We start from the raw sequence: 26,475 nt of genomic DNA, 5'->3' as shown, positions 1-26,475 counted from the left end.
AAACATCTCATGCCTGAATCCATTCTTACAGCTTATCTCAGATATGAAAAATGTAATATGATGAGGATGTTCTAATAAAGTCTATTAATCAACAGGACAGGACAGGTCAGGGCAGCAGCAGAAAATAGAACGCAAACACAGTTCCTATTAACTAGAGTCATCTGAAGCCCGCCGGAGCCAGCTAGGGCCAGACACTGTGGGCAGGACGAACTTGGAACGAAGGGTATTTGAGGAACTGAGAACGGCAATAGCGTCACACTCGTCTTACTATGGTTCTTTTTATAGGAGATCAGAGTAAAGACGTGCTGGAAATATAAATTCTTTTTTTTTTTTTTACCCTCAATTTGCAAAATCGTTTTTTTTTTTTTTTTTTCTCTCAGCCTTGTTAGGAAACTGGGTGCAATACAAGACACCAGTCTTCTCCCAGGTTTGCTGAAGATGTTATGATAGCCCAAGCAAGGGCCCTGTGCCAGGTAGAGAGATGACCTTAAGGAGTATACGCCCTACCGCTACAGAAGGCTCCCCAGTCCTTCCAATGTGACCTAGAAAAAGAGGCGCTGAAGGCGAATGGGTCCCGGGGCTTGGTTCTAGAAATTCACCTAAACTTCCGCTCTCCCTCCCTGCCAGCTCCTAGGCCAGGGAAAGGCCGAGAGAAGAGGAAGGCAGCTGGCCATGTGCCTCTGGAAGCAGAGGATGTGGTGGCAGGGGAGGCTGGCAGGTATGGTCCCTCAGGGGAAGCTCCTTGGGGCTGTTCTAATTTGGCACCAGAAGACCCCAAAGGCAGTTTAAGCACAAACGGTGGGTCCTAAAGTGGCAAATCCAGCTTTGGGTCCCCCTCTCTCCCCACTGATGGGGGCCCCAGACTCCTAACAGAGGTCAGTGGAACAGGCTCACTGCGTGGGAATCTAGTGGTTCTGCAGCACCCATACCCAGGGAGTCTTAAGGTAAGGGGACTTCTGATTGGGGTTTTTCATTAGATTTCATTGCCAGACCACCATGGAAAATAAATCATTCTAAATTCTTATAAACAAAATTTTGATCTGCAACAATAACATGAAAACATTCTCATAGATAGTATTTACTTTTAAAAGAAAGTTTTGTAAAAAGGATGTGCTCCTGTTTCCAATCAGCCAAACTATTTTTAAGTAGGATCGGAACTCGCATAAAAACAATGTTGGTGTGGATGTGGTCTTAGCCCATTTAGCCTAAACTGTCCAACGTGCATCTCCCTCTCCTGTTTGCGGATCTTGGGGCACGGGGCTTCATCACCTCCAGACAGCCATCCAGCGGAAACCTGGAATTATCTCTGCCCAGTAATAAGAGCAATAACATTGACATAGCAGTGGTTCTCAGCTGGGGGTGATTTGGCCTCCCTACGGACTTGGGAGCATTTGCCAATACCTGGAGATGTTTTTGGAGAGGAGGGATATGGGGAGGGTGCTATCTGTATCTAGTTGTGGAGTCCCGAAATGCTGCTAAACATCCCACAATACACAGGACATTCCCCAACAAAAAAAATTCTACAGTCCGAAATGTCCATATTGTGAGATTGAAAAACCCTGCTTATGTAAGGCTTACCATGTGCTGAAACTGTTCTAAGTATATTTTATATATATAAAATACTTATATAATAATATATATTCTATAATAGATAATACTTATATAATATATATTATAATATAACATTTGTATATTATATATTATATTATATTTTATATGTTATATAATGTAATATACATATATATGATATTATATACACATATGCACACACATATACATACATATACCTATATATGTATACATATCTATATGTCTCTCGATTTATTGAAGCCAACACTAGAAGACAGATAGTATTATCATCCCCATTTTGCAGATGAAGAAACTAAGGCTCAGAGAAATTAAGTAACTTGCCCAAATCACACAGCTAGTGAATGTTAAAATTGGACCCAGGTCAGCTGGCTCCAGAGGCTACGCCACTCATCATACAACATGACACAGCCTACTTATCCTTTGTGCCCACATCCAAGCAGCTATGGAGTCCCTCAGAGCCCGTCTCTACATCCTTCAGCTCCGTTCCTGTCACCATGTCCCACTCAGGCCTGCATCCTCTCCTCGAGGGACCATGGCAATACATTCCCTTCTTCCAGCTCCACGCCCTTCTAGTTCACCTCCCTGCCGTGACCTCAAAATCCCAGATCTCACTATGCCTCTTCTTGTTGCCTGAAGCCCTTCAACAGGTCCCTGTCACCTGAAAGGTAAAGCCCAAACTTCAGGATGGTGTCTGAGCCCTCATTGGAATAATCACTTTGCAGGGCTTCTCCTGCCTCCCCATTGTCACAGCACCATCATGCGACACGCTGTGCTGTTACCACCTCTCAGGGTCTGCTCTGCCTGCAATTCCCACCCCCAACTCTCTTATCTGGCAAACACCTGCTGGCCTTTCAAGAATCAGTCCCAGTGTCTCCTCTTCCAGGAAGCCTTCCCAGAACGCCTCAGCCCTCCAGGTAGAACTGACCACTCCTTTCTTTGTGTCTCCACCATTAGCTTCTATACCTTTAATAAAATGCATTACTATTTTTCTTTGCTTTCAAGTCCATTCCTCAAGGACAGAAGCATTGTGTTACTTCACGTATCTCTGAAGTCTAGCCAAGGTACTGAGTAGTCACTGAGTGAGCATCAGAAGAATGAATGATAAAATATCCTATATGACTTGAATTCTTTGCAGGAGGGTCACTGTTGGCAAAGGAAATCTATGCTGTTAGACACTGCCATTCTTAGGCAGTGGGTGCGATGTAAGACACCAATCCTACATGAGGCAGAAGTCACTTTCTGCATCGCCCCAACTCAAGATCTGGTTCTATGCCCAGGACTACGTGGAGTTGCCTCCCACCACTAAGACAGTTGGCAACTCCCTGCTAGGATCCTCTTCACCAGGCTGAACATCTCCAGCTGCCTTTCCTCTTCCTAACAGGCATGGTTTTAAGATCCCTCATGGCCCTGGAGGATGCACGGAATTACTAAGCAAACCCAAATTGCAATGGGCCTGCAGAGAAGCTGGTGGCATCCCTGGGAAGTTTATGCAGATTCCTGAGATGATGCTGAAAGTGTACTTCAAATCAGAGGTCCCAAGTTCAAGTGCCTGTGGGCTCACATGGGTCAGATCCATGAATGAAGTAAGCAGGAGGTGACGAAATAGACAGGAGGTGCTGTGGGCGGGCAAGGTATGCCTGGTCTGAGCCTCACCTCCACAATTGCTGCCACACAAGAGAAATGCCCAGTCTTGCCAGATCTTTGGTTTTTTCTTTTTTAAAAAAAGCTAGAAATTTGCATTTTCGTACAAGCTTTTTAGATACACATAACTACTTTTTTTTTTTTTTTTTTTTTTTTTAACATATACAACAAGGTATTTTCCAAATCAACTGCATCTGGGGGCTGGCTCTGGCTGCAGGCTGTCCATTTGTGGCCTTGGCTTTAAATAAAGAACTGCTTGAGCAATTCCTAAATTTAAGTTTTTGCATTTAGTGTTGGAAGTGTGCACAGATATATCGAGAGTTGTGGACATACAAGGGCAGAATTTAAATTTGAAATTAAGCTAAAACCTTAGGGTTAAAAATAACTTTAAGGCCTAAATCACCAAAGAGGGTGAGTGAAACAGAGAAAAACAAGGAGCCTTTCTAACCAGTGCCCAAAGCCGAGGCAAAGACTCAATTACCGGTCAGCAAATCTATCTCCAGTAATGCCTGGAACAAGCTGGGGTGTTTGTCTTTCAGCTCCTTCTCCCAGGGGAAGGCTCTGCACATCGAGGGTCTCCCATACTTGCGCTGGAGGTCCAGGTAGGAGTTGTGGAGGTGGCCTACACAGAAGAGGAAACAGAAGACATCACACCCTTTAGCAGAAGATAAGACTCACCTCCCTAAAGCCCTTGGTCCTAAGAGGAACTAGAAAGAAGAGGCCAGACTTGCCATTACTGGATGTTGGTTTGGGTCCTTTTGGGATTTGAAATTGGCTATGATGCTTTTGCCTCCAGGTCACAAATTCAGAGCCAAGTCCATGAGAAATGTGCCAAAGTTGCTGATGGCTGTTGAATAATTCTACAGAATGAGCAGCTGGCCTCTGACTGGTCCCCAGGAGGCCAATATCTAGGCCATTTTCTTGGCATTTGAGTTGAGGAGCAAAGCACAAAGACCCCCAGGGAGGCAAGGCAGTTGAAGATGGTAGGAAAATCTTCCTAATGCCACCAAACAGATGGGTGTGTATGCCTGGCCTTCCATCTCAGGGTATGTCTCCTGATAGTACATAAGTTACCCAAGTCAGTTTCTTTCCTCTTTGGGTTATTACTATTCCTATATATCTTCCCCCTCCGCTTGACAGCATCATATTTTCCGGATGATTCAGCAGTGAGAGCAGCAGCTGGAGACCAGTATAGCCTATTCTTAAATTGAATTGCAGAAGCACTTTCTTTCCACACTCACCCGTCACCATCTCTAATCACTACATGGGACCATTTCATGTGAACCCTATTGGACCGGGGCATGTCTGAGATGCATCCTTCCCTCCACGACCTGGAATGAGAAGTTCCGCTCTGGAGATGGAGAGGCATATGGGCAGGACTGAAATACTCAATTTGCTTTTGCTGATGGCAAAGGCCCCACAGGAATTTCTCTTCCAGATGGAACATATGTGAGTAACTCTAGTGCCACCATATCAAACAGCAAGATCCGCATCACAGAGAAATGTGTAAGTGCTAGATCCAAGTTGGAACACTGGCGGACCAGACAGGACCAAGTTTTGTAACTGATAAACACCCTGGGTGAGTAAAAGGATGTCTGTGCAAATATGAGCACGCATGAAGCAGTCTATTTGAAATTCATTCCTTCTGTTAAAAATTACCGATGTCTTCGAGAATGAGTCAATTTCAAGGATTTAAAAAATAAAACCGAACTCCAAACAACAAAGTCACCGTTCAACATTTCTGAAAGGTAATATTCAGATATTAATGGCCCAAAACAAAAGTGCACTGATGGGGAAACATTTCTAATGATTAATTTATTTTCCAATTCATTTTTATTTTCTTAGGCTGGCCTTATGGATGGGAATAATGCCATGCGAGGCACAAAACACTCGCTTTCATTTGTACTTGTAAACTAGATTTTTATGGTTGGAGCTATAAGATGTTTTGGTTCTTCTTGACTGTCATTGGTCTTGGTAGAATCCAGGTAGAATGTACAATTTCACCTGTATCCACCAGTGGAGGGCTCAAGGTCACACTTGTCCCGGCTGGTATGCGAGCCAGGTCATATATGTTCAATTTTAATCCCATTATGGAGAAGCCAAACATGTGTTTATGCAAATGCACAGAGCTTAAAACAGCTCCCCTGAAGCTCAACACTTACATGCTTCTTGTCTCTCGCCCCCGCGCGGTGCTGCGGATGCATACACAGATACTATTTCTTGAACCTCAGCACACCTTTCATAATATAACTTGATTTGTTCAGCAAGTTGCTTCTCAAGGAGGGGATTAAAAATCTACAAGAAGGCAAGAAAGTCAAATGAACAACAATTGTCATCAAATGTCCATCCACCTCTAGGAAAATGTGTTCGGGTTGACTTCATTCTCCCACTGACATCTCCAGGTGGCCTGTTTGTACACATATCATCCACTCTGGATTTGCAAAGCAAGGTCATTGATATTAATTCAAGGACATGCCAGCTCTGACGGCTTCCCTCCAGCTTCTCTTTGTGTCCAGCTTCTTAAATGAATTTCCCAGAAACTGGGACTCTTCCCTCTTCTTTTCTCTGGCTGCACTCTGTCCCTAGAAAATCACACTCACCTCCCCCTTCAATTCCCACGAAAAGACGCAAGTACTCATGATGTGCCTGCTGCATCAAAGAGCCCTCCTCCCCTCTTCTGCAACCTCCAAGAGCTGGGTGCAAGGCTGTGGCTTCAGGACAGGCCCCCCTAGCGACTCACCCCATCTCACTTGCGGGCCGATGTACCCGTTCCTGCCTCAGCACTCCCAAACACATCTAAATTTAAGCATGTATTGTATTCTTTCATGAATTCCTTGTTTAAGATCCCAAAAGGGAGCTCCTCAGGAACAAGGGACTTAACTCCGTGTGCTTCAAAATAGAGGCTGGGACCCATTAGAGGGTCACATAGTTATTTCAGCGGGTGGTAACCTACAGAGTCTTGGTGGTGGTTTTTGTTTTTATAAAGTAGAACACAAAATATCAGCGTGCATTGAATATAGCAAGGGTACGTATTCTTAGAATAATTTTGTTTCCATTTTGTGTTTGAATATATGTATGTATATGTATATGTACTGTTCATGATATTAAGTACGTTTCTTTTTTTTTTTTTGAGATAGTCTTGCTCTTGTCACCCAGGCTGGAGTGCAGTGGCACAATCTTGGCTCACTGCAACTTCCGCCTTCTGGGTTCAAGTGAGCACATCCAGCTAACTTTTGTATTTTTAGTAGAGACGGGGTTTCACCATGTTGGCTGGTCTCAAACTCCTGACCTCAAGTGATCTGCCTGCCTCAGCCTTCCAAAGCGCTGGGATTACAGGTGTGAGCCACCACGCCTGGTCGATATTAAGCAGATTTCTCATTGTGGACAACCTTCAAATGAATTTTAAACCTACCCATCTTGCTTGCCTCAGCACCTAGTTCAGAGCCTGGCATACAGTAGGTTCTCAATAAGCATTTGTTGCACAAATGACTATTTCATTTTTTCCCCTTTTCACAAAGGTCTCTCACAGAGGCTGTAAGATATCACCCATGGACAGCAGGGCTCCCCATTTTTCCTGATTATGACTTTGTCTAGTGACCCCTGTTTCTCTCAGAATAAACCCCATAGGGTGAAGGGAATGAAAGAATGTTTCCCTTTCAGGTATCAGGTGTGGTCCTTGATCTCCTTAACACAGCCCAGAAAACAAGTGCCCTGAAGACTCCCTCGTGGGGAAACAGCCCTCTCCTCCGACCAGTCCAGCTGCGTTGGCCCAGAGCGTTGGACAGTTCCATTCAGGGGTGGGTTTTGGATGTGGAAGGCACTGTGCAGAGGATTCGGCCCTGAACACAATGCCCTTTGCGATCCATACAACTGCTGCCAACTGACCCCAGCGTGAGCCGAAGGCCTGTGTTTCTGAAGAGAGCAGCCAATGGAACCAAGATTTTAATTTGCTACAGCATCTCTTCTGATACTTTAAATAATAGCATATAAAAGAAGCTTTACCAAATAACTAAGATTCTCTCCTTTCATTAGCTTAATCGCTGGATAGGCAACAGCCTGATGAAAATCTACTCTATAATTAAACTAGTAGTTATTAAAACAGAGGAAGTAAATGGTTTCCATTTTATGAGTACTAAATGAACCAAATGTTAACAGAAATCTATTATTGCCTTTGCTGGGGGAAAAGCCTCAATATTAATGATGTTTGATGACAGAGGCAATGCATGGTCCGGCTTGGGTAAACTTTTATTTACACTGGGCTGCACACCCTGAGGCCCATACCCCTCACCCAGGAGTACTGCAATCTTCCTGATCCCCTGGGACTCACCTGGGCGGGGTGCAGACTGCGAAGGCGATAGTACTTCAGAGGTCCAAAAAACCCTTCAATGCCAGCCACATACCTGCTCCCTCCAATAATGAAGTACCCAGCTGTGTCATTATAATGGAAATCCTCCCGGAAGCTAAAGAAGAGAATGGAGGATTAAGAGAGCTCTGTGCCGGAACTAGATGACTTAAAAGGAGTCTCTTTCCTAGACTCTCCTTGACTTAACCCAAATTGCCCCAAGCTCTTCACTCTGAGTTTTGGCAGATGAGACCAGTGTGGGGCCAGGTGGACCTGGGCTAGGATCCCAATTTTGCTGTTTACCAGCTATAAGACCTCAGCCCAGTCACTTAACCTCCTCTCCAGTGCTGTCTCCTCCTGTGTCAAATGATAGTTCTTCACTTACTGGATGGTTAAGAGGATTAAGTGAAGTATAAAGATGTCAAGCATCTAGCAGAGTGCTTGGCCCACAGTAAATACTCAATATGTACTATTGATAGTGGTGGTATTGTTTGGAATCAATGGAATTGTCTGTCTGGAATTGTTGGTTTTCATTGGAAATATTTTGCTTTAAAAGAAAATAAAAAACCTTGTTGAATGAACAGAAGGTGGCTGTGGGGGAAAGCCAAAAGCGTAGACTATTAGATAAGGACTAAGGCAAAATTCAGTTAGGAAGAGGAGGCCATAGCCAGCTCAGAGGATTTGGCCGGAGATGAGAGGTGAGCATAGGTGATGAGTTAGAGGACCACGCTGTCCTGAAGGGATTGAAACATCAGGAAGGAAAGAGAGGACAAAGTGGGTTGGCATTTATAAAACGCATGAAGGTGTTCCTTGCAACATTGTCTATATTCGCCGAAGATGGGAGAACCCCCGTGTCTATCAGCCAGGACTGGCCCATCCATCCAGGAGAACCCCAGTGTCTGCCTGTGGGGACTGGCCCATCCATTCAGTGTACCTTGGACTTGAGCTTTTTCACTATGCAACTAAAAAAGGGACAAAAGAACCTGGAGAGATCTCCAAAATATAGTGTTAAAAAAAAAAAAAAAAAAAAAAATACAGGACACAGAGCATACCTTTTATCTAAGAAAGAGGGGAACAGATTTTTTTCATATTTGCATAAAGAAACTCTGGGTGGAACTCTATACAGGAAACCAATAGAATTATCTCCCCATGGGGTGCTGGGGGGTTGGGGTGAAGTGCATGAGGGTAGGGTTGGGAGCAAGACATTTAACTGTATTTTTACAAAGTTTTGATTTTTAAAAAAACCATGTGCATCTATTACCTATTAAGAATTTAAAATAAGGCTGGGCACGGTGGCTCACGCCTGTAATCCCAGCACTCTGGGAGGTCAAGGTGGGCGGATCACCTGAGGTCAGGAGTTCAAGACCAGCCTGGCCAACGTGGTGAAACCCATCTCTACTAAAAATATAAAAATTAGCCAGGCGTGGTGGTGCATGCCTGTAATCCCAGCTACTCAGGGGGTTAATGCAGGAGAATCACTCGAACCCGGGAGCAGAGGTTGCAGTAAGCTGAGATCGCGCTACTGCACTCCAGCCTGGGCGACAACAGTGAGACTCATCTCAAAATAATAATAATAATAATTGATAAATAAATAAAAATAACAAATAAGAATTTAAAGTAAGAATGGGAGGACAAGGTGTGATCAGAGCATACATGAACAGTGAGGGGAGTGAGGGCTAAGACAGGTATCCAGTTAGAGGTCAGGCAACAAGACGGAGCCAGGAACCACGAGGGGCAGATGGAAGCAGAAGGAAAGAAAACAAAGTGGCAGGCAGGCAGGCCGCCAGGAGCCCAGGGAGCCGAGGGAGCGAAGGGCCGGAGTGACGACATGGATGGGGACAGGGCAAGCTACCCACAGTTGGATCAGGGAAACCAGGCAACCCAGGGTTATTTCAGAACGGGAGATGGACTGTCTGTTAGCAAAGAACCCAAGCCCTAGCAGGTGCACCTGGCCAGGGAGGAGGCGTGAGATGGTGAAGCAAAGCACATAGCCTGGCAGCAACAGCCGACAGCAGCAACATCGAATGTCTAGAGATTAGCGTCGTCTAAATGCCACCAAAATGGAAAAGAAGTGCTTTAGCTCCTGATATTATTCTTTTCAGAATCTCAGTCTTGTAGGACTGTGAAGATGATGGTCTCTCCTGCCTATTTATGGAGAGGTCATAAAGTTATTATCTCTAGAGTTGTGAATTGATTCTGTTTTCCAAGACCTTGAAAAGACATGAACATTCCAACAGCCCTCATGAGACAGCACAGGGCGCTCAATGGATACAAAGCAATGCTTCTGCAGTAGGAAGCCCCCTTAACAGAGCTGCAGGTGAACGAACTCCCCAGCTTACCTGACCGTCCTCATGCAAAACCGACTGACTGATGCTCACAGCATCCGGGATGCTCACTGCCTCACTGCCTAGAGCTTACTGTCTAGAGCCTTAGTCTCCCCATTTAAAAAACGGAAATAGCAACAGTACCTGCCTGTCTGGTTGTTATGAAGATGAAATAAACTCATATGTAAACAAAGCATTTCAAACAATGTCAGGCACAGAGCAGACACCATAACCGTTAGCAACAGTGATTATCATTTTTAACCTAGTCCTCTGTTGGACTTTGGCTCCCACATTTTGAGTTGCACACTTAGCAAGAATAAGACATGTATACTCTCAAACCAGTTAATGTTGGCCTGGTGCAGTGGCTCATGCCTGTAATCTCAGCACTTTGGAAGGCCGAGGCGGGGGGATCACTTGAGCCCAAACCAGTTAATACCAATAGTATGTTTAATCGTACCATTTACTTAAATATGTAATTCAATAACATATGAGTGGGGAAGAAAGAGTTGTTCTCGGCCGGGTGCGGTGGCTCACGCCTGTAATCCCAGCACTTTGGGAAGCTGAAGCGGGCGGATCACGAGATCAGGAGATCGAGACTATCCTGGCGAACACAGTGAAACCCCATCTCTACTAAAAATACAAAAAAATTAGCCGGGCGTGATGGCGGGCGCCTGTAGTCCCAGCTACTCGGGAGGCTGAGGCAGGAGAATGGTGTGAACCCGGGAGGCGGCGGAGCTTGCAGTGAGCCGAGATCTCGCCACTGCACTCCAGCCTGGGCGACAGAGCAAGACTCCGTCTCAAAAAAAAAAAAAAAAAAAGAAAGAGTTGTTCTTTCTATAAAAACTAGTTGATTATTTTGGGTAGATGCAACACAGGTTACTAAAACCTTGTTGTAACATGTCTTGAAAAAAATTGAGAAAAATCTGGATGGCTTTTGGGCTCTGATTATTTCCACAACTGTCTTTGTTTTCATTTGGAAGAAACAGAAATTGGGTGTTGTTTACAAGTGTGAAAAAAGCCCACAGGAAACTCTAATCTCTAGATTTGTACTCAAAAGAAGGCCCTATCTAGACAGATTGGTAACTGAACATATGCATATATATGTTTTAATTGAAAAAAAATGTTTAAGGGAGTTATCTGTTTTAATGGCTCCTTACATTAATTGAGTTTTTCAACAAAAAACAAATTACTTGGTCCCTAGGGCACTGAACCATAATTTTAAAATTGTCATTATTGTCAAGCAGTAGGGTATCTGTCCAACTTGGTCTTCGTGTACACTGATGTCTTCGCATTTTTCTCCTGCAGATTTCTCAGTGTCTGCACAAAGATTGCAAGAGATTCCTTGTACTGTGCACTGTTTGACGGTCATCAATTTCACTGACATAAAAGCTGAGCTAGACTCTTCCAAAGCCCAAGTCAGCCCCTTTTGAAAACCTGAGACATGCTGGCAAACTATCTTTCCTCTTATCTGGACATAGAAGAGTGCCCTGGTTTATTACCGCAGAGCACCAGTAGCCTGAAAGAATCACCGACGTAGTGAAACAGGCCTCACTCAGAATTAGGAAATAGCTCCAGCTTGAAGTTTCTGTGGTAGGAGAACTTAGAGCTTCAGATTGGCTGCCCCCATGCCCCATAGAGTAACTATCATCTTACATGTCACTTCTTCAGGGCCTGGTCTAAATTTTTTTTTTTTTTGGAGACAGAGTCTTGCTCTGTTGCCAGGCTGGAGTGCAGTGGCGCAATCTCGGCTACTGCAACCTCTGCCTCCTGGGTTCAAGGGATTCTCCTGCCTCAGCCTCCCGAGTAGCCTGGACTACAGGCGTGCACCACCATGCTCAGCTAATTTTTGTATTTTTAGTAGAGACGGGGTTTCACCATGTTGGCCAGATGGTCTCCATCTCTTGACCTCATGATCCGCCTGCTTCGGCCTCCCAAAGTGCTAGGATTACAGGCATGAGCCACCACGCCTGGCAGGCCTGGTCTAAATTCTGACCCACTTGTTCTCCTCAAGCTACCTTACCCGTTTCCTTCCTAGCGCTCACCACGACTTGTAAATTTAAATTTATTTGTGAATTTGTTTTCTGTTTGTCTCACCAGCTTGATATTTTAGCTCCATGAAGGCAGGGTCTGTATTCTTTGTGTTCATCATTTTATTCCCAGAGTTGAGTGCTGTGTCTGGCATGTGACAGGTGTTCAGTGAACAGGTGTTGAATGAGTGAATGAATTTAACACTATAGAGGCCTGAAGCTGTCACCTGTCATGGAGTATTATTGGCAGCCTTTCATTTATGCATTGCACTGCCATCCCAAGCACTTAAATCCTGACCTTCTCACACTATCCTTGTAGGACAACCATCATTATGTTTACATTACAGGAACAAATAAAAAGGAGGGGTAAGAGCCTTGCCTGGGAACACCCATAACCAGTAAACTGGAAATATCTGATGTTTAGTTCACTGGCTTGGCCCACTCTGAAAATGGGGTTCCTGGCAGGGATGAGATTCCAAATGCTTGACCACAGGAACTCTCGGGGGACTCTGGACAGCTCCCTCTGGGCCTAGCTTTACCTCTGCTTATTTCTCTGATGGGGAGGTCTCAGGAGTACAGGCAGGGCAGCTGGGGTGGTGGGGAGGGGCACTCCTGGGTCTGAGTACCACTAGCTTTTTTGGTTTGTTTTGGGTTTTTTGTTTTGTTTTGTTGTTTTGTTTTGTTTTGTTTTGTTTTGTGGCAGGGTCTCACTCTGTTGCCCAGGCTGGAGTGCAGTGGCACAATCTTGGCTCTCTACAACCTTCACCTCAGCCTCCCGAGTAGCTGGGATTAGCCCACCACCACGCCTGGCTAATTTTTGTATTTTTAGTAGGGTCGGGGTTTCCCCATGTTGCCCAGCTTGGTCTCAAACTCCTGGACTTAAGTGATCTGTCTGCCTCAGCCTCCCAAAGTGCTGGGATTACAGGCGTGAGCCACTGTGCCAGGCCGGAGTACTGCCAGTTTTACTAAGAAATTGCTTCAATGCTTCAATTGGGATGTAGAGTTGGTGTGTACCCCAAAATCAGTCTTGATCCCTTGATTCTTCTATGTCTATGTTTATTATGTCTTTACTCAAAATTTTAATATTTTGTTCATCATAGATTATCTGCATTCATTTTGATTTTTAAAAATATCATATTAATATGTTATTTATCATGATTACAGTTGAGTTAAATTGTGTGCCCCCTCCTCCCACCAAATTCATATGTCAAAGTCCAAATCTCCAGCACCTCAGATTGTGACCTTATTTGGAAATAGGGTCATCGCAGACGTAAGTAGTTAAATTGAGATGACACTGGAGTAGGGTGAGCCCCTAACCCGATATGACTGACATCTTTATAAAAAAGGGAAATTTGGACACAGACACACCCATGGGGAGGATGCCATGTGAAGACTGAAATTGTGCTGCCATGAGCCAAGGAGCTACCAGAAGCCAGGAGAGACCGGGAGCAAATCTGTCCCTCGCACCTTCACAGGGAGCACGGCCCTGCCAGCCCTACGATCCTGGACCTCCGCCCTCTAAAACTGAGATAATACATTGTTGTTGTTTAAGCCACTTTGTTTTGGCACTTGGTTCTGGCAGCCCATAAACGAATGCAATCCCTGAGCTTTCTGGCACCTCCTTAAGTTTTAGGCTCACTTGCCTCACCCCAGCCCCAGCCCTGGATCATTCTGTGGCCACTCTGTCTCCCATTCACTCATATAAGCCTCTAGATCTCTAGGATTGGAAAGGAAAGGAAACGAAAAGGGGCCTATGAAATTCAACCAGTTGTCGAAAATGTCCTGGAGCTGGACGTGGGTTTCAGGGGAGAAAGGGGAAGCTCTTATTTTAGACTTCATGTCCTGAAACCAAAACCTTTAATTTCTGGCCAGAGCCCACTTCACAGAACATGGAGATCTGATCTCCAAAGCAGACTCAGATCATCTGTTTCTCCAAAGACAGCTCCCAGGCTTCGCTGTCCTTGAACTTTTCGGAGAAGATCCCCCAGCCACCAGTTATATAACAACACTCCTATGTGTTGAACGCCTTCTGGCTGATCCGAATCTACCTCGGTGCTCTTGAAGACACGTGCTTTCTCCCTAGGCCTCAGCTGCTGTGTTTCAATGCAGCCCTTAAGCCACCCGCACCCTCTCTTTGCAGGCTAATAACACTTCTTTAGCCTTTCTATGAAACTCTAATCCTTTAATCCAGCCATGAAAATAAGAATTGTTCTATGCACCCAGGGCCTAAAAGAAATCAGTCGGACTTAAATGAAAACAGGAATTTTTGTTTTAATTTTTTTTTAGTGGTTTTTTTTTTTCTTTTTTTTTTTGTTTTTTTTTTTTTTTGTTTTTTTTTTTTTTTTTTAGTTTTTTAATGCAGATTCTGATTTAGAAGCTCTGGAGCAAAGTCCAAGATTCTGCATTTCTTTTCTTATCTTTTCTTTTCTTTTTTTTTTTTTTGTTAAGACAGAGTATCACTCTGTCACCTAGGCTGGAGTGCCTTGGTGGGATCTTGGCTCACTGCAACCTCCACCTCTCAGGTTCAAGCAATTCTCGTGCCTCAGCCTTAAGTAGCTGGGATTACAGGTGCACACCACCATGACCGGCTACTTTTTAAATTTTTAGTAGAGATGGGAATTTCACTATGTTGGCCAGGCTGGTCTTGAACTCCTTGCCTCATGTGATTCACCCACCTCGGCCTCCTGAAGTGCTGGGATTACAGGTGTGAACCACCTGTAAAATGCCCGGCCAGGCCAGGAGTTTTTTTTTTTTTTTTTTTAGTAGCATATATGGCCCTCTATTTCTGTCTCTGCCCCTCTTTGCTTCCCTTTCTTTAATAATCAGAATCCAAGAGAATCTGGGTTGTGTGGGACCCTGCGTATCCCCAGCCTGTGTGGAAAGGCAGCATTCTGCTGCGGTGAAATAACAGACTCGAGGAATAAACCACTCCTCATCCCAGACAAAGTGCCTAAAAGTCCTGATACATTTTTTAAAATTATACATTCAAAATTGGTAATTTTTATTTCTGAGCTTTATGCTTATTTTTTATTTTAAGACGGAGTCTTGCTCTGTCTCCAGGCTGGAATGCAGTGGCGCCATCTCGGCTCACTGCAACCTCTGCTTCCCGGGTTCAAGCCATTCTTGTGCCTCAGCCACCCGCGTAGCTGGGGTTACAGGCATGTGCCACCATGCTCAGCTAATTTTTGTATTTTTAGTAGAGACAGAGTTTCGTCATGTTGCCCAGGCTGGTCTCAAACTCGCAGCCTCAAGTGATCCACCTGCTTTGGCCTCCCAAAGTGCTGGGATTACATGCATGAGCCAACACCCCTGGCCTACACTTGCTCTTAAGCCTTCAATTTCAGATGTTCTTCGACATACAATGGGGTTACATCCTAATAAACTCATTGTAAGTTGAAAGTATCATTAGTATGAAATGCATTTATTACCCTGATAAACCCATTGTAAAGTCAAAAAATTGCAAATCAAATCATCATTGGGTCAGGCACCACCTATATACATATATTATCTACTTATGGCAAGGTATCCTGAATTCCTAATGAAGGTTGCCCCACGGTTCTGACACTATAAAATCCACTATTATATGTGGATGTAGAAGTAAATTAAAAAATTATGAAACACAGGCAAGAAACTCAATTCTTAGCTTCTGTAACTCTTGTAGAGAATGGTTATATAAAGATGAAAAGTGACACCAATATCAATAGTTGCATACATTTCAAATCCAGATTATAAACATAAATATAAAGACTGTCTGCTTTTATGTCTTATATGAGGCCAAAGTTACCAACCATTCTCAATAAGCAACATTAATACTTTGATTTATTTTTCAGAATCCTTCATAGAAGATAATTTTCAAAGAAAAAGAATTATAAAGTGCCATGAAAGGAAGAATATACAACGAGATCTTGAGAGAGGACTAGTTTTTCTTGCTTAGAAAAAAAGGTTGTGGGGGAAACAGAAAGAGTTTGTGCATGGTAGGAAAAAAAGTACAAAGACTAGCTACAGGGCAGAGAATAATCCATGCTTGGAAAAGCTGAGTGAGGAGATGCGGAATAACGTCAGGGCTGAGGGCTAAAGTATGAAGATTCCTTAACCCTCATGCAGGCAAATGTTGAATAAAAAGAAAAATCGCACTTACCTAATGGTCTGATTGTGGTAGCTTTTCAAATCCTGTCCAATGCTAGTGGTTACTACTATCTATGATGGGAGAGATACACAAGAATCAGTTATGCCTCATCACCCTACATTACCTATACAGTCCTTGGTGTAAATTACTCATAATATGCGTTGGAGAGTCTTTTACCTGATCAGTTTCTGCAAAAATAAAATTAACAGTTTACTAGCCCTGTGCATATTTTAAGATTTCATACATTTAACTTCCCCAAATGTGACTTGATGTGGTTAAAAATATCTACAATGCAGTTTCCACCAAGTTTCTGATACTTCCAAACTCCAAGCCAAAGGCTCATTTGATGTATTTGTCCTTAAAAGCTCATTGTGTAGAAAGACAAGGAAATATGTATGATACAAGGAGTGTTTTTAACACAAGGAGTGTTTAAAATCTTGCTCTGATTCCTTGAGAGCCTTAGGGGGGAAAACAAGATTGGTGTTGTATGTTCTTCACGCACTGCTGTTCCCAGCTCCCTTTCCCTAAGCACTTGGAATCATCATTCTCATTTTAACAGGGACACTATTTTTTGTCATGAATGCTATTAGCTGTCTCATATGGGCTCTTCTCACGTCTTGGACTCCAACATAAGCCTCTGGACTCAAGGGGCCACTTATACTCTGCTAGTGCCACCACAGAGTAAGTGCTAGGGTGCGTCTCAAAGACGTGGCTACAACACTTGGTATATGAAAGACAAACTAACCCACCAGAAACCAACCCAGTTCAGGCATACAACACGTTGGTACAGAAAAGAAAATGACTCACGCCACTTGTTGGCCTAAACCAACCGTTTAAGTCATTTATACATTCAGTCAAGGCAGACTATGGTAGTCCTACCACAGAGGTGGATTTTGGGTGGGAAGCATTATGTGTTGTTTCGGACCTATGTATATTAGACCAGATAGAATAGAAAGAAGAAGGACAAATGGGCTAAAGTCTACACACACCAAAAAAAATTTTTTGCCCCCACTTATCTGGTCTTTCTCTCCTGCTTTACTCAACTATGTACTCCACCACTAAATTTATCTCCTTCATTAAAGGACTACTTTTAATCTTCTGCTCAAAAATCTTCTATGGTACCTTGCAAGTTGATGTCTAAATTCCCTGATATCCAAGATTCTCCACATTCTACTCATAAAGACATATTTTTTCCCTTCTCTTAGCTTTCTATAGTCTACAAATTTCTACTCTAGTCAAACTGGTTTGTCTGCTAACCCCCAATAATATGCTGAAATACCCTCTTCTCCCTTCATCTAAATCCTGTCCAACCAGATAAATCTTCTCGTGACACCTTCCCTAAGCATCCCAGCATAAAATGCCATCTCCCTTCTAGGATTCAATACAAATCATCTGGCAATTAATTATTTTTAAATTATTATTATTATTATCGAGACAGAGTCTCAATCTGTTACCCAGGCTGGAGTGCAGTGGTGCCATCACGGCTCACTGCAACCTCCACCTCCCGGGTTCAAACAAGTCTCCTACCTCAGCCTCCCGAGTAGGTGGGATTATAGGCATGCACACCACGCCCAGTTACTTTTTGTATTTTTACTAGAGACAGGATTTCACCATGTTGGCCAGGCTGGTCTCCTGACGTCAGGTGACCCACCCACATCGGCCTCCCAAAGTGCTGGGATTACAGGCGTGAGCCACCGCAACCAGCTATCATCTGGCAATTAAGCTCACTTTATAACAGTCCTTTACCTCCTTAATGTTACTTCCATAAATAGTCTACAAGCAACTCGAGCATAGTGCCTTGCATACAGCAGGTAAAAAATAAGATTGGTGAATCTGCTCTGATGATTTGATACTTGTCTCAGGGACAACGGCACTCAGCTGACCTTCTCCATAGGAGAAAGCAGCAACCAGGCTATTATGGCCACCATAATTCTCACAAAGCTAGGAAGCTAAAATGTGGACCACTACTATGTCACTGAACATTTGTAAGTAAACAAACACACATACCAAGAATCCCAGCTCACATTTTACAGACTTTTCTCAGGAAAGCAGCAAGGACTGACCTGATTTCTTTTCTTTTACAGAAAAAAAAGGAAATGTGATCAAACTAAACACCAAGGGAAGACTGTGCATCATCTCATCCACAAGACAAACAAAATGCCTCTTCCACTTTTGTTACAGGAAAATCACAGATCGATAGGAAAAGCTGATGAGAAAACAAAGCAACCAGAAAAAGGTGGCAAACCGGCACTGTGTATATTGAGAAATAGAACTGTCTTCAATTAGAACAAGAGATTTGCCATCATCCATAAAATTCATGTTATGAGAGTTTGAAGCAGTTACGTACAATGCTTTATACTAAAAAGTAGATAAAGACACTGCATCCCACCTGAATTATCACTTATGTGTGTTGGTTATTATGATCTGTTTAATGCCAAACATAAGCAATTGCTTCACTTGCCAAAAGCAGTCAAATCATTTCTTGGCTGAACTAACCAATCCATTTCCTTAAAAAAAATGTTGTAGATCTGATAACACTATATAAACATGGCCAATTATTGTTTTAACATTTATCTTCACAAAGCCTATCTCCCCAGGAGAAAAGGACTGAATTGCTCAGATCACTAAGGCTATAGAACTGCCTGTATGCTTTATTCATTCACCCTACAGTCAAAAGCAGCACTTTAAAAGTTAATTAAATGGGATGGGATCCTTATGATTTAAACTTCCATCTATAAAAGTTTGATTTAGCAAGTGTGTAGTTGTAAAGAGTCTATCATTTACCACAAATTTGCTTTTGCAGATTTTGTTGCTCCCCGGCTTTATGGCAATGCTTAACTTTAAGCGAAAATGCTCGTATGGCGTGTGATGAAGCATGCATACAGATACCTGGCCTCCGTTGAAAGAGATATCCAGTCGAAACCACTCCTTCAAAGGTACGATGAATTTAGTTTTTACAGCAAGGTCTTCCCCTTTGACAAGATGCATCTGAATATGCAAGTAGCCTAAAAGGAAAATTCGAGCACATGAAAATGACCAAAAAATATCTAAGAGTGAGTGAAGTAGCTAGGCCTTTTCAACAACTGTCCTAAGAAACTACAAGACTCCCCCAAATCAAAGCAAAACCCAAACGCTCATTTATAAATGCATTTCTTTGTAAATAAGACATTGGGTTTAAGCTTCCGGGAAAATCAGTTAAATTTGCAGCCCACATTTGGAAGCCATTGCTCTTGCTGGGCTGCCACGTTGACAGTATCTTCCTTATTCTAGACAGACATATCTGTCACTAGGCAGAGCTTCAAAAAATTACAATATCGTTTTAAAGGTTCTGTTTTATACTCACCCTCTTCCGTAAGAAATACAGAAGGTGTGCCGTACATCTCATTAGAGTCAACAAAGTACAGAATCCCACAGAGGTTGGCCTTGCAATAATGGAGTAAATAAAGCCACAATGAAACAGTAAACCTATAAGAGTGAGGGGGAAAAAAATTCTGCAGATTGATATCATCCAAGAACAGGTAATTATGGTTAACAATGACCAAGTAAATTGCTTTCTTTCCAATGAAAGGATGAATTTGCCTTCGCGTTCATCAAGGGAGATCAGCTTGCAAAGCCTGATTTTTGAAACAAAGGAGGTAGTTATAGTAACTGCAAAAGAGAGGAGTTAAGCTTCATTGTACAGAACTAGCAGACTTTCTACCTTGCACCAAAAACTCTGTTTCTGTGCCTCTTTGAGAATCTCACATGCCTCCTATTTGAATTCTTGATTAAGGCTTACAAAGTCAGACATAGATTTTAAAAATCTGGATTTTAATAAGAGGTGATTTGATAAGAAGCTATTTTAATTTCTATGATTAAAAGAAAAAACATAATTAGAGCCTTTTAAGCAATTTTGTTCCTTTCACGGATAAAAGCCATAAGGTAGAAAAATGTAATCATCTACAAATGGCATCACTACGAGATAACAGGGACACATATATGCTATTTTCATGCTCAGATTACGTTATTCAGTATCACGGTCCTGGCTGGCCAATACAGAACAATTAATCTAATTATCCCATTCCTGGACTGGGGCTATTTTAGTCAAAAAAAATATTGTACATCTGTGACTTGTGGAGTGAGGATAAAATAACAGTAGCCAACTTAACTAGGACACATTTAGCCAAGATATGTGATCCATCAATCAGTCAGAAAAGACTTGCTGAACATCCCTTGATACCGCACACAGTGCTACTGACCAGTAGTTCAAAGACGAGGAAGTGGGAATGATTGCATTTTGTATGTGAAACGTGGATCGAGGTCAAAATGAATGCATTGATTTCTCTTCATTTACCCCAGTAACCAATTTACAGTTTGGGTTAAAGTGACAGTGACCCCAGGTTCTTTGCAGATACACACAAAGAATTCCTTTCTGGTCTTTATAATCTGGCCTCAAAATCAGTGGTATGATATGCAAACAGATGGTGCCACACAGCTCCCTCCTGACCCCACCCAGCTGAGCAAGCTCATGAAGATAAGTTATTACAAGGAAGCTTAGCAAGAACATACGCTCGGTAAAGTGACTCAAGATCTTTCTACAGCCAGCAGCATGGGAAGAATTAAATCACTCTGCTAAATCCATCTGGTCTGAGGTGAACCAGGAACCATTTTCAGCATCTTCGATTCAGCAGCAGGAAAAAAAAAAAAAAAAAAAAAAAAAAACATATATCTGGGTCTTGCTGAAATCAATGGAGGAGATCAGAAGTTGTGAGATTTCAAACAGCTCGTCCAATCTTCCACGACACAAAGGCAAAGCCAAGGCTGCAATCTGTGCTGGCTTTGGCTGGCTGCACCTGAGACCTTGCAGGGCCTCAGGCTTCAACACCTTGCTGTCTACTCATGTCATGGAAGGAGGCTAAGGCAAATTGAGGATTGTTAAATGCAAGGATAATTCAAGACTCATTTGAGGTTTTCAGGTCCACCAATTCTGTCTAAGCCACGGAGATCTCAACATTTTTGCAAAACACCTTACCATGGTGTGTCCTCCTAAGGAGTTCTTCCACTAGCCTGCCCTGGTCCTCAAATAAAACAAGCACCTCCCAACCAGCTCCCTTCTACTACCCATCCTTACACTGGGTAATCCATCCGCTGGCGTCGAGTGGCCTCCAGCTCTCGGTTTTGAAACCTCGGGAACTTCTTGACAATGCCTGTGTTTTCTCCACTGGAGGCGTAAGGAAAGCCAAGCAGGGCAACCACATCTGCAAACAGCAAAACGGCTCCCTTTCAATTATATCCAGAAAAACATTCCTTCCCAAATCGCATTCATCCTGAAAGCCTCTGCTGAGCTCCAATCAAACATTTAAGTGAGATACCCTAAAAATACCAGCAAACATCTGTTGAATATACGCCAAGCACCATGCTAAGCACTTTACAGAGACCATGTCAATTACTTTTCATAACAACTCCGTGAAGTAGATTCTATTATTAGTTCCATTCTGCAGACGAAAAGCCCGAGGCTAAGTTCACAAAGTTAATAAGTGATAGAACCACAATTCAGGTTCTGAACTCAGGCTTCTGTGTTCATAACCATTTCACACCCTGCCCTCTGAATGCTAAGAAAAGCATCTGAATTTGTGTTATAGCAGTAAGTTAACACTTTCGTAGTTCTCACTATGGTCCTGACATTTCTGTAAACATGCTACATAAATTTGTTCATTTAATTTTCATTATTATCCCCAGTCTACAGATGAGAAAACAGAGGCGTGGTTGCCAAAATAGTAACTAATATTTAGTGTACACGGGCAATATGCTAAGCACGATTCAGGGATAATCTCACTTCATTTCACAACAAACTATGAAATAGATTCTTTTATTATCCCCATTTAACAGATTAAAAACTGAGCATCAGAGAGGGTTAAATAAGAGATGGAGCTGGCATTCAAACTCAAGCTCTTTGGTTTCAGAATCCATACTCTTAAAATTGCAGTTTTTTTTTCTTTTGTGCAAACTTTTTGCAGTAAATTCAACATACTACCCTACATAAAAATTACTAACCAGATACCTTAACATTGGAAGGTCTTCCATTTTATTTCACAAACACAAAAGAATTCTTCTCTATAACCCAAAAACCATAGGGATGTTCATAACAAACCTTAAAAGGAGAACTGAGTTATTTCATCTATATTTAATACCTACCGCTTTCAACAAGCCTAAGTATGAATTTTTGGTTTTCCATATTCTCCCCAACTGAAGAAAAGAGAATCCACTTAACTCAACCTAGGTATAAGAATACTTTTCTTGGCTGGGCATGGTGGCTCACACCTGTAATTTCAGCACTTTGGGAGGCCAAGGCGGGTGGATCACTTGAGGTCAGGAGTTCGAGACCAGTCTGGTCAACATGGTGAAACCCTATCTCTACTAAAAATACAAAAAAAAAATTAGCAGGCCATGGGAGTGTGTGCCTGTAATCCCAGCTACTCGGGAGGCTGAGGCAAGAGAATTGTTTGAAGCCGGAAGGCAGAGGTTGTCGTGAGCTGAGATGGCACCACTGCATTCCAAACTGGGCGACAGAGCAAGACTCCGTCTCAAAAAAAAAAAAAAAAAGGATACTTTTCTTCTGCTTAAAATGCTCCTTAGTTTAGACATTCATGATTAAATGGTGGAAACCGTCTATTTTCCTGCGTTTCTTGGAGAGAGAAGAGTTGATTTACGTGCAATTCACCAAATACCAATATTGGCACAAATTTTGGAGGCTTCAGCCTAGGATGCTGGACATCGCAGCTCTCATTTCCCAAAGGAAATAAAAAGTTTTATTATATAGAGAGGTACCTCTGGTTTACAACAATTTGGAAATCGCAAGAGCAGTTTTTAGAATCTCAGGCCTTTGTGTATATATTTAATAGGATTAAATAAGCCAATTTCTCCCCAGTAGTCAGAAATCTACATGCTTTGTTACAGGTAGAGATGCATTTGGAAATCCAAAAGAGTGGAGTTATCAGTTTCAACAGAAGCACTTAAATCCTTTGTTTTTCAAAATGAGCTCAATTTGGGCCAACTGGACTTGCTGGTCTATTATGGGGGTTGTAAGAGGGGTGAGAAGTGGAAGTACTGCAAAGGTTTTCTTTGGAATCTGAAGGAAAAATTCACCAAGGAAGTTGACATCAGCTCAACTTTGGTTTGGCTTCCACTATGTTGAGTGGAGCAGAAGAGACCAGATGGCCACGTTAGACCCCTAGGAAGCCTTCTGCTGGTGATGGCTGTTGAGTGATCTAGTGTGCAGTGGAAACATTTGTCAAAACAAATGGGATTCAGTTCTGCCCAACCTGACTCCAATATAAAGAAGCTTCATAAAGGAGGTTTCTAAAGTGGAAAGAGTTAAAAGTGAATGACAATGAGCTCTCCCCTGTCCAAAGACCAAAATAAAGCAGGTCAAATGGGAGAACTGGCCGCAACAGATTTTGAAGGAAAAAGCTCAGACCCAAAGATCTAAAATAATTTTACAAGAACACATACTATTTGTACCCAACAAAACCAAAGTAATGGTAGTTTTCTTTCAAATCTGTAGCTTCACTACATGTATAATTTGGGGTCCTAGGCAGTTTGCCCTTAGTATGATACTGTCTTTCGATTACAATTAGAAGTAATGAACAAGAATGAATTTTGGAGCCGGAGAAGACTTTAAAATTCATCTGAATAACATAAAGGATATGTTATTTATCTCAGGATAACATATAGGTCTATTGTCTATAACTGATTATGGCTGCATGCAATGCTATAATTGACTAGTGATGTCTTGTCATGGGCAGTGGAATGCGGAGAAACAGTACCAGTGCCATCCACCACTAAATAATTAACAGGTAGGAAAACTTAGGTCCAAAGAAGTTTACTGCTTGCCTCTAGAATGTACTCATTAAAGCAGGGACCTTACTTATTCACTATTCCATCCCCAGAGCCTAGAACAGTGTGCAGTACTTGATAAAGACCCCATAAATATTTGATGAATGAATGAATATAGGTGTGGCCAGGTCAGGATTTGAACCTGTCTCCCTTCCTCCTAGTACTGTTCACAGTTCTATAATGTGCATCACACTGCGTAAGCCAAATAATGACCTTTCTTCTTTCAAATCCTTTCCCCAAATTCATTTCTTTAGCTTATTTTGCATGAAGAGCTGAGGTTAAACAAACAAACAAAAAAAGACATAATTAAGACATAAATGTAGAATGCCAGGAAAACAGTTGATGATAGGAACACTTTGCTGTTTTGCTTGTATTATTGCCTCAAATTTTAGAGCAAGAAGAGGCAACAGATATTATATGGTGCAAACCCCTTCATTTGGAGACATGAAAAGTACTGAGTGTCTTATTGAAGATTTCATAGCTGGTAAGAAGCCCTGATATGACTCCAACCTGGCTTTCCCACTGCAAACCAATGGGCTTTTCTTCTCAAAAGTCCTCCCAGAGAGAACCTCGGCTGATATTCAGTAGGTGTGCCCCTGTGCGGATATACTGGTTGCTCAAACACTGAAATATTTATATTGTGGTTTGATACTTGATGTCACCTGGAACCTCCAAGGACCCACCACCCACCCTGGCCCCTTCTTCAAGTTAGAGCCTGGCCCAGCAGCAGCCTCTGGAGCCAGCTTCAGCACTAAGGCTAGCACCCACTGGGGTTCACCAAGGCCCCCCACCCTCACTGATTGTTAATATTTTAAATCTCATCCCCGGGTCAGGTGAGGTTAAGGGACGACTATGTAGCCCATTCCCTAATTTAGCTGAGTGATCAGAACCCTGATACGGATTCCTTGCTCGGGAAAAGGTAACACTTCACGCAACAAAACCCCACTCCAGAGGTGCTTCAAACACACAGCAATGAAGCCACTGAGATCATCAGCCCACCCTTGGAGAAGCTGAAGATGGTCTCAATGCAAGGAATCGCAATGACTATCAGTCTGTAAGCAGAGTCTGCGGGGAAAGAAGCGAAGACTTCTCAACCTGGAGAAATAAAGCCAGAGCACAGGCAGCTCAGTAACGCTTTCCAAACACAAGACATTCAAAAGCCAGTGGCCAATAAGGTGTTTAATTTTCTTTAAAGCCAAAGCCTGAGAATAAAAACTCGATTTTCTAGCAGATATGATTTAGGTCAGAACTTCCTCCAGAAAGGACACCAGGCAGTGAGGCAGGTTCCTGAGGAAGTCTGTGGAACATTTGATGACAGGAATCTTAAGAATAAAACCAGTTCTACTCCTAGTAATTTATCCTCCAAACATGCTTATAAATGTGCACAAAGATACATGTACAAGGATGTTCAGTGAAGCCTTGTGGCTAAAAGCAACAGCATGACCATCAGCAAAAGATGGGTTAAATCAATTATGGTCTGTCAGGCGATGCAATGCTAAGGAGCTGCTGAAAAGAATGAGGTCGGCAGCATGTCCTGGTACAGAAAAATCTACCGTATTGTTAATGAGCGCAGGTCCGTTTCTAGAATCCTCTCATTTGTGCAGGAAAAGAACGGGACACAACTTAACGCTTGTATGTGCAGAGAACATTTCTAGAAGGAGACACAAGAAACTGTTGCTAATGAATTTACTTCTGGGAAAAGGACCAGAAGATTCAAGGGGGAGGGATGTGGAAACTTACTAGTTCCCCTAAACCGTTTCACACTATTTAAATTTTTTTTTATTGTTACCGTGTACACGTATTACTTTTTTGTCGACGAAAGAAGAGAACAAAAGCTCTGAGCACTTCCGGGCAGGCAGATAGAACGAGCCAGCTACATCCCAAGGCCTCCCCACCCTCGGCCTCCGAGGCTGCCCAATCCGCTTCAAAGACACAAAGTCCAGTGGGTGAAGGAAACAGGATGATTCACATCGATAAAAATTCAACTTTAAAAAAAGTATTCTTTCTAATTTAGAACCTGGGTTAGGACTGTATTAGCATATTTCAGAGAGGCGGCATAGCAAAGTCAAAAGAATCAGGAAGTCTGGACTCCAGTTAAACAAACTCCCTGAGCCTCGGTTTTCCTCTTTGTTAAAGAAAGGTTCAGAATAACACTATTTTTCCCACTGAACTATTATGAGGATTAAATGAGACAATGTGCATGAAAAAAGTGTTTTGAAAATCATAAAGGGGAATGCAGATGCTAGGCATTAATTAGTGTTATTACTGAAAAATTCAGACTACCATGATTAAGTGGAAAAAAAGGAATTAGGTCTGTTTTTTTTTAATGCCAAATATATAGTTTATAACTACTAAAAGTACTATCATGACATTGACTTGAATAGTCCTGCTGTATAAACCCTTTTTTCCACAAAGACAAGTCAAGGCTGGTTCCAGCACCTGACTTAACTTTCAATCATTTTGTTGTAATGAAATTTTGTTATAAAAAAATCATACTTCCAGTCCATTGGATCTGAAGATGAGAATGCATTTTTAGTGAAAGGAAAAGAG

General features: G+C 42.5%; 1 protein-coding gene across 2 annotated transcripts in view; it reads right to left on the bottom strand.

The window, feature by feature from the left end:
* SEL1L3 (SEL1L family member 3) overlaps positions 1 to 26,475 on the bottom strand; it is a 117,946-nt gene that overhangs the window by 67,332 nt on the left and 24,139 nt on the right. For both annotated transcript variants that reach the window (XM_050790674.1, XM_050790673.1), the window contains exons 3-9: positions 21,161 to 21,287; positions 19,394 to 19,515; positions 18,940 to 19,055; positions 16,063 to 16,121; positions 7,559 to 7,691; positions 5,394 to 5,526; positions 3,713 to 3,853 (exon numbers count right to left, since the gene is read on the bottom strand). In XM_050790674.1, coding sequence (XP_050646631.1) covers positions 3,713 to 3,853; positions 5,394 to 5,526; positions 7,559 to 7,691; positions 16,063 to 16,121; positions 18,940 to 19,055; positions 19,394 to 19,515; positions 21,161 to 21,287 — 831 coding nt within the window. The remainder of the gene's footprint in view (positions 1 to 3,712; positions 3,854 to 5,393; positions 5,527 to 7,558; positions 7,692 to 16,062; positions 16,122 to 18,939; positions 19,056 to 19,393; positions 19,516 to 21,160; positions 21,288 to 26,475) is intronic.

Source organism: Macaca thibetana, chromosome 5 (assembly GCF_024542745.1).
Source record: "Macaca thibetana thibetana isolate TM-01 chromosome 5, ASM2454274v1, whole genome shotgun sequence".
Lineage (NCBI taxonomy): Eukaryota > Metazoa > Chordata > Mammalia > Primates > Cercopithecidae > Macaca > Macaca thibetana.
The sequence above is the reverse complement of the archived record's forward strand: the minus strand, read 5'-3'. Positions and strand labels throughout refer to the sequence as shown.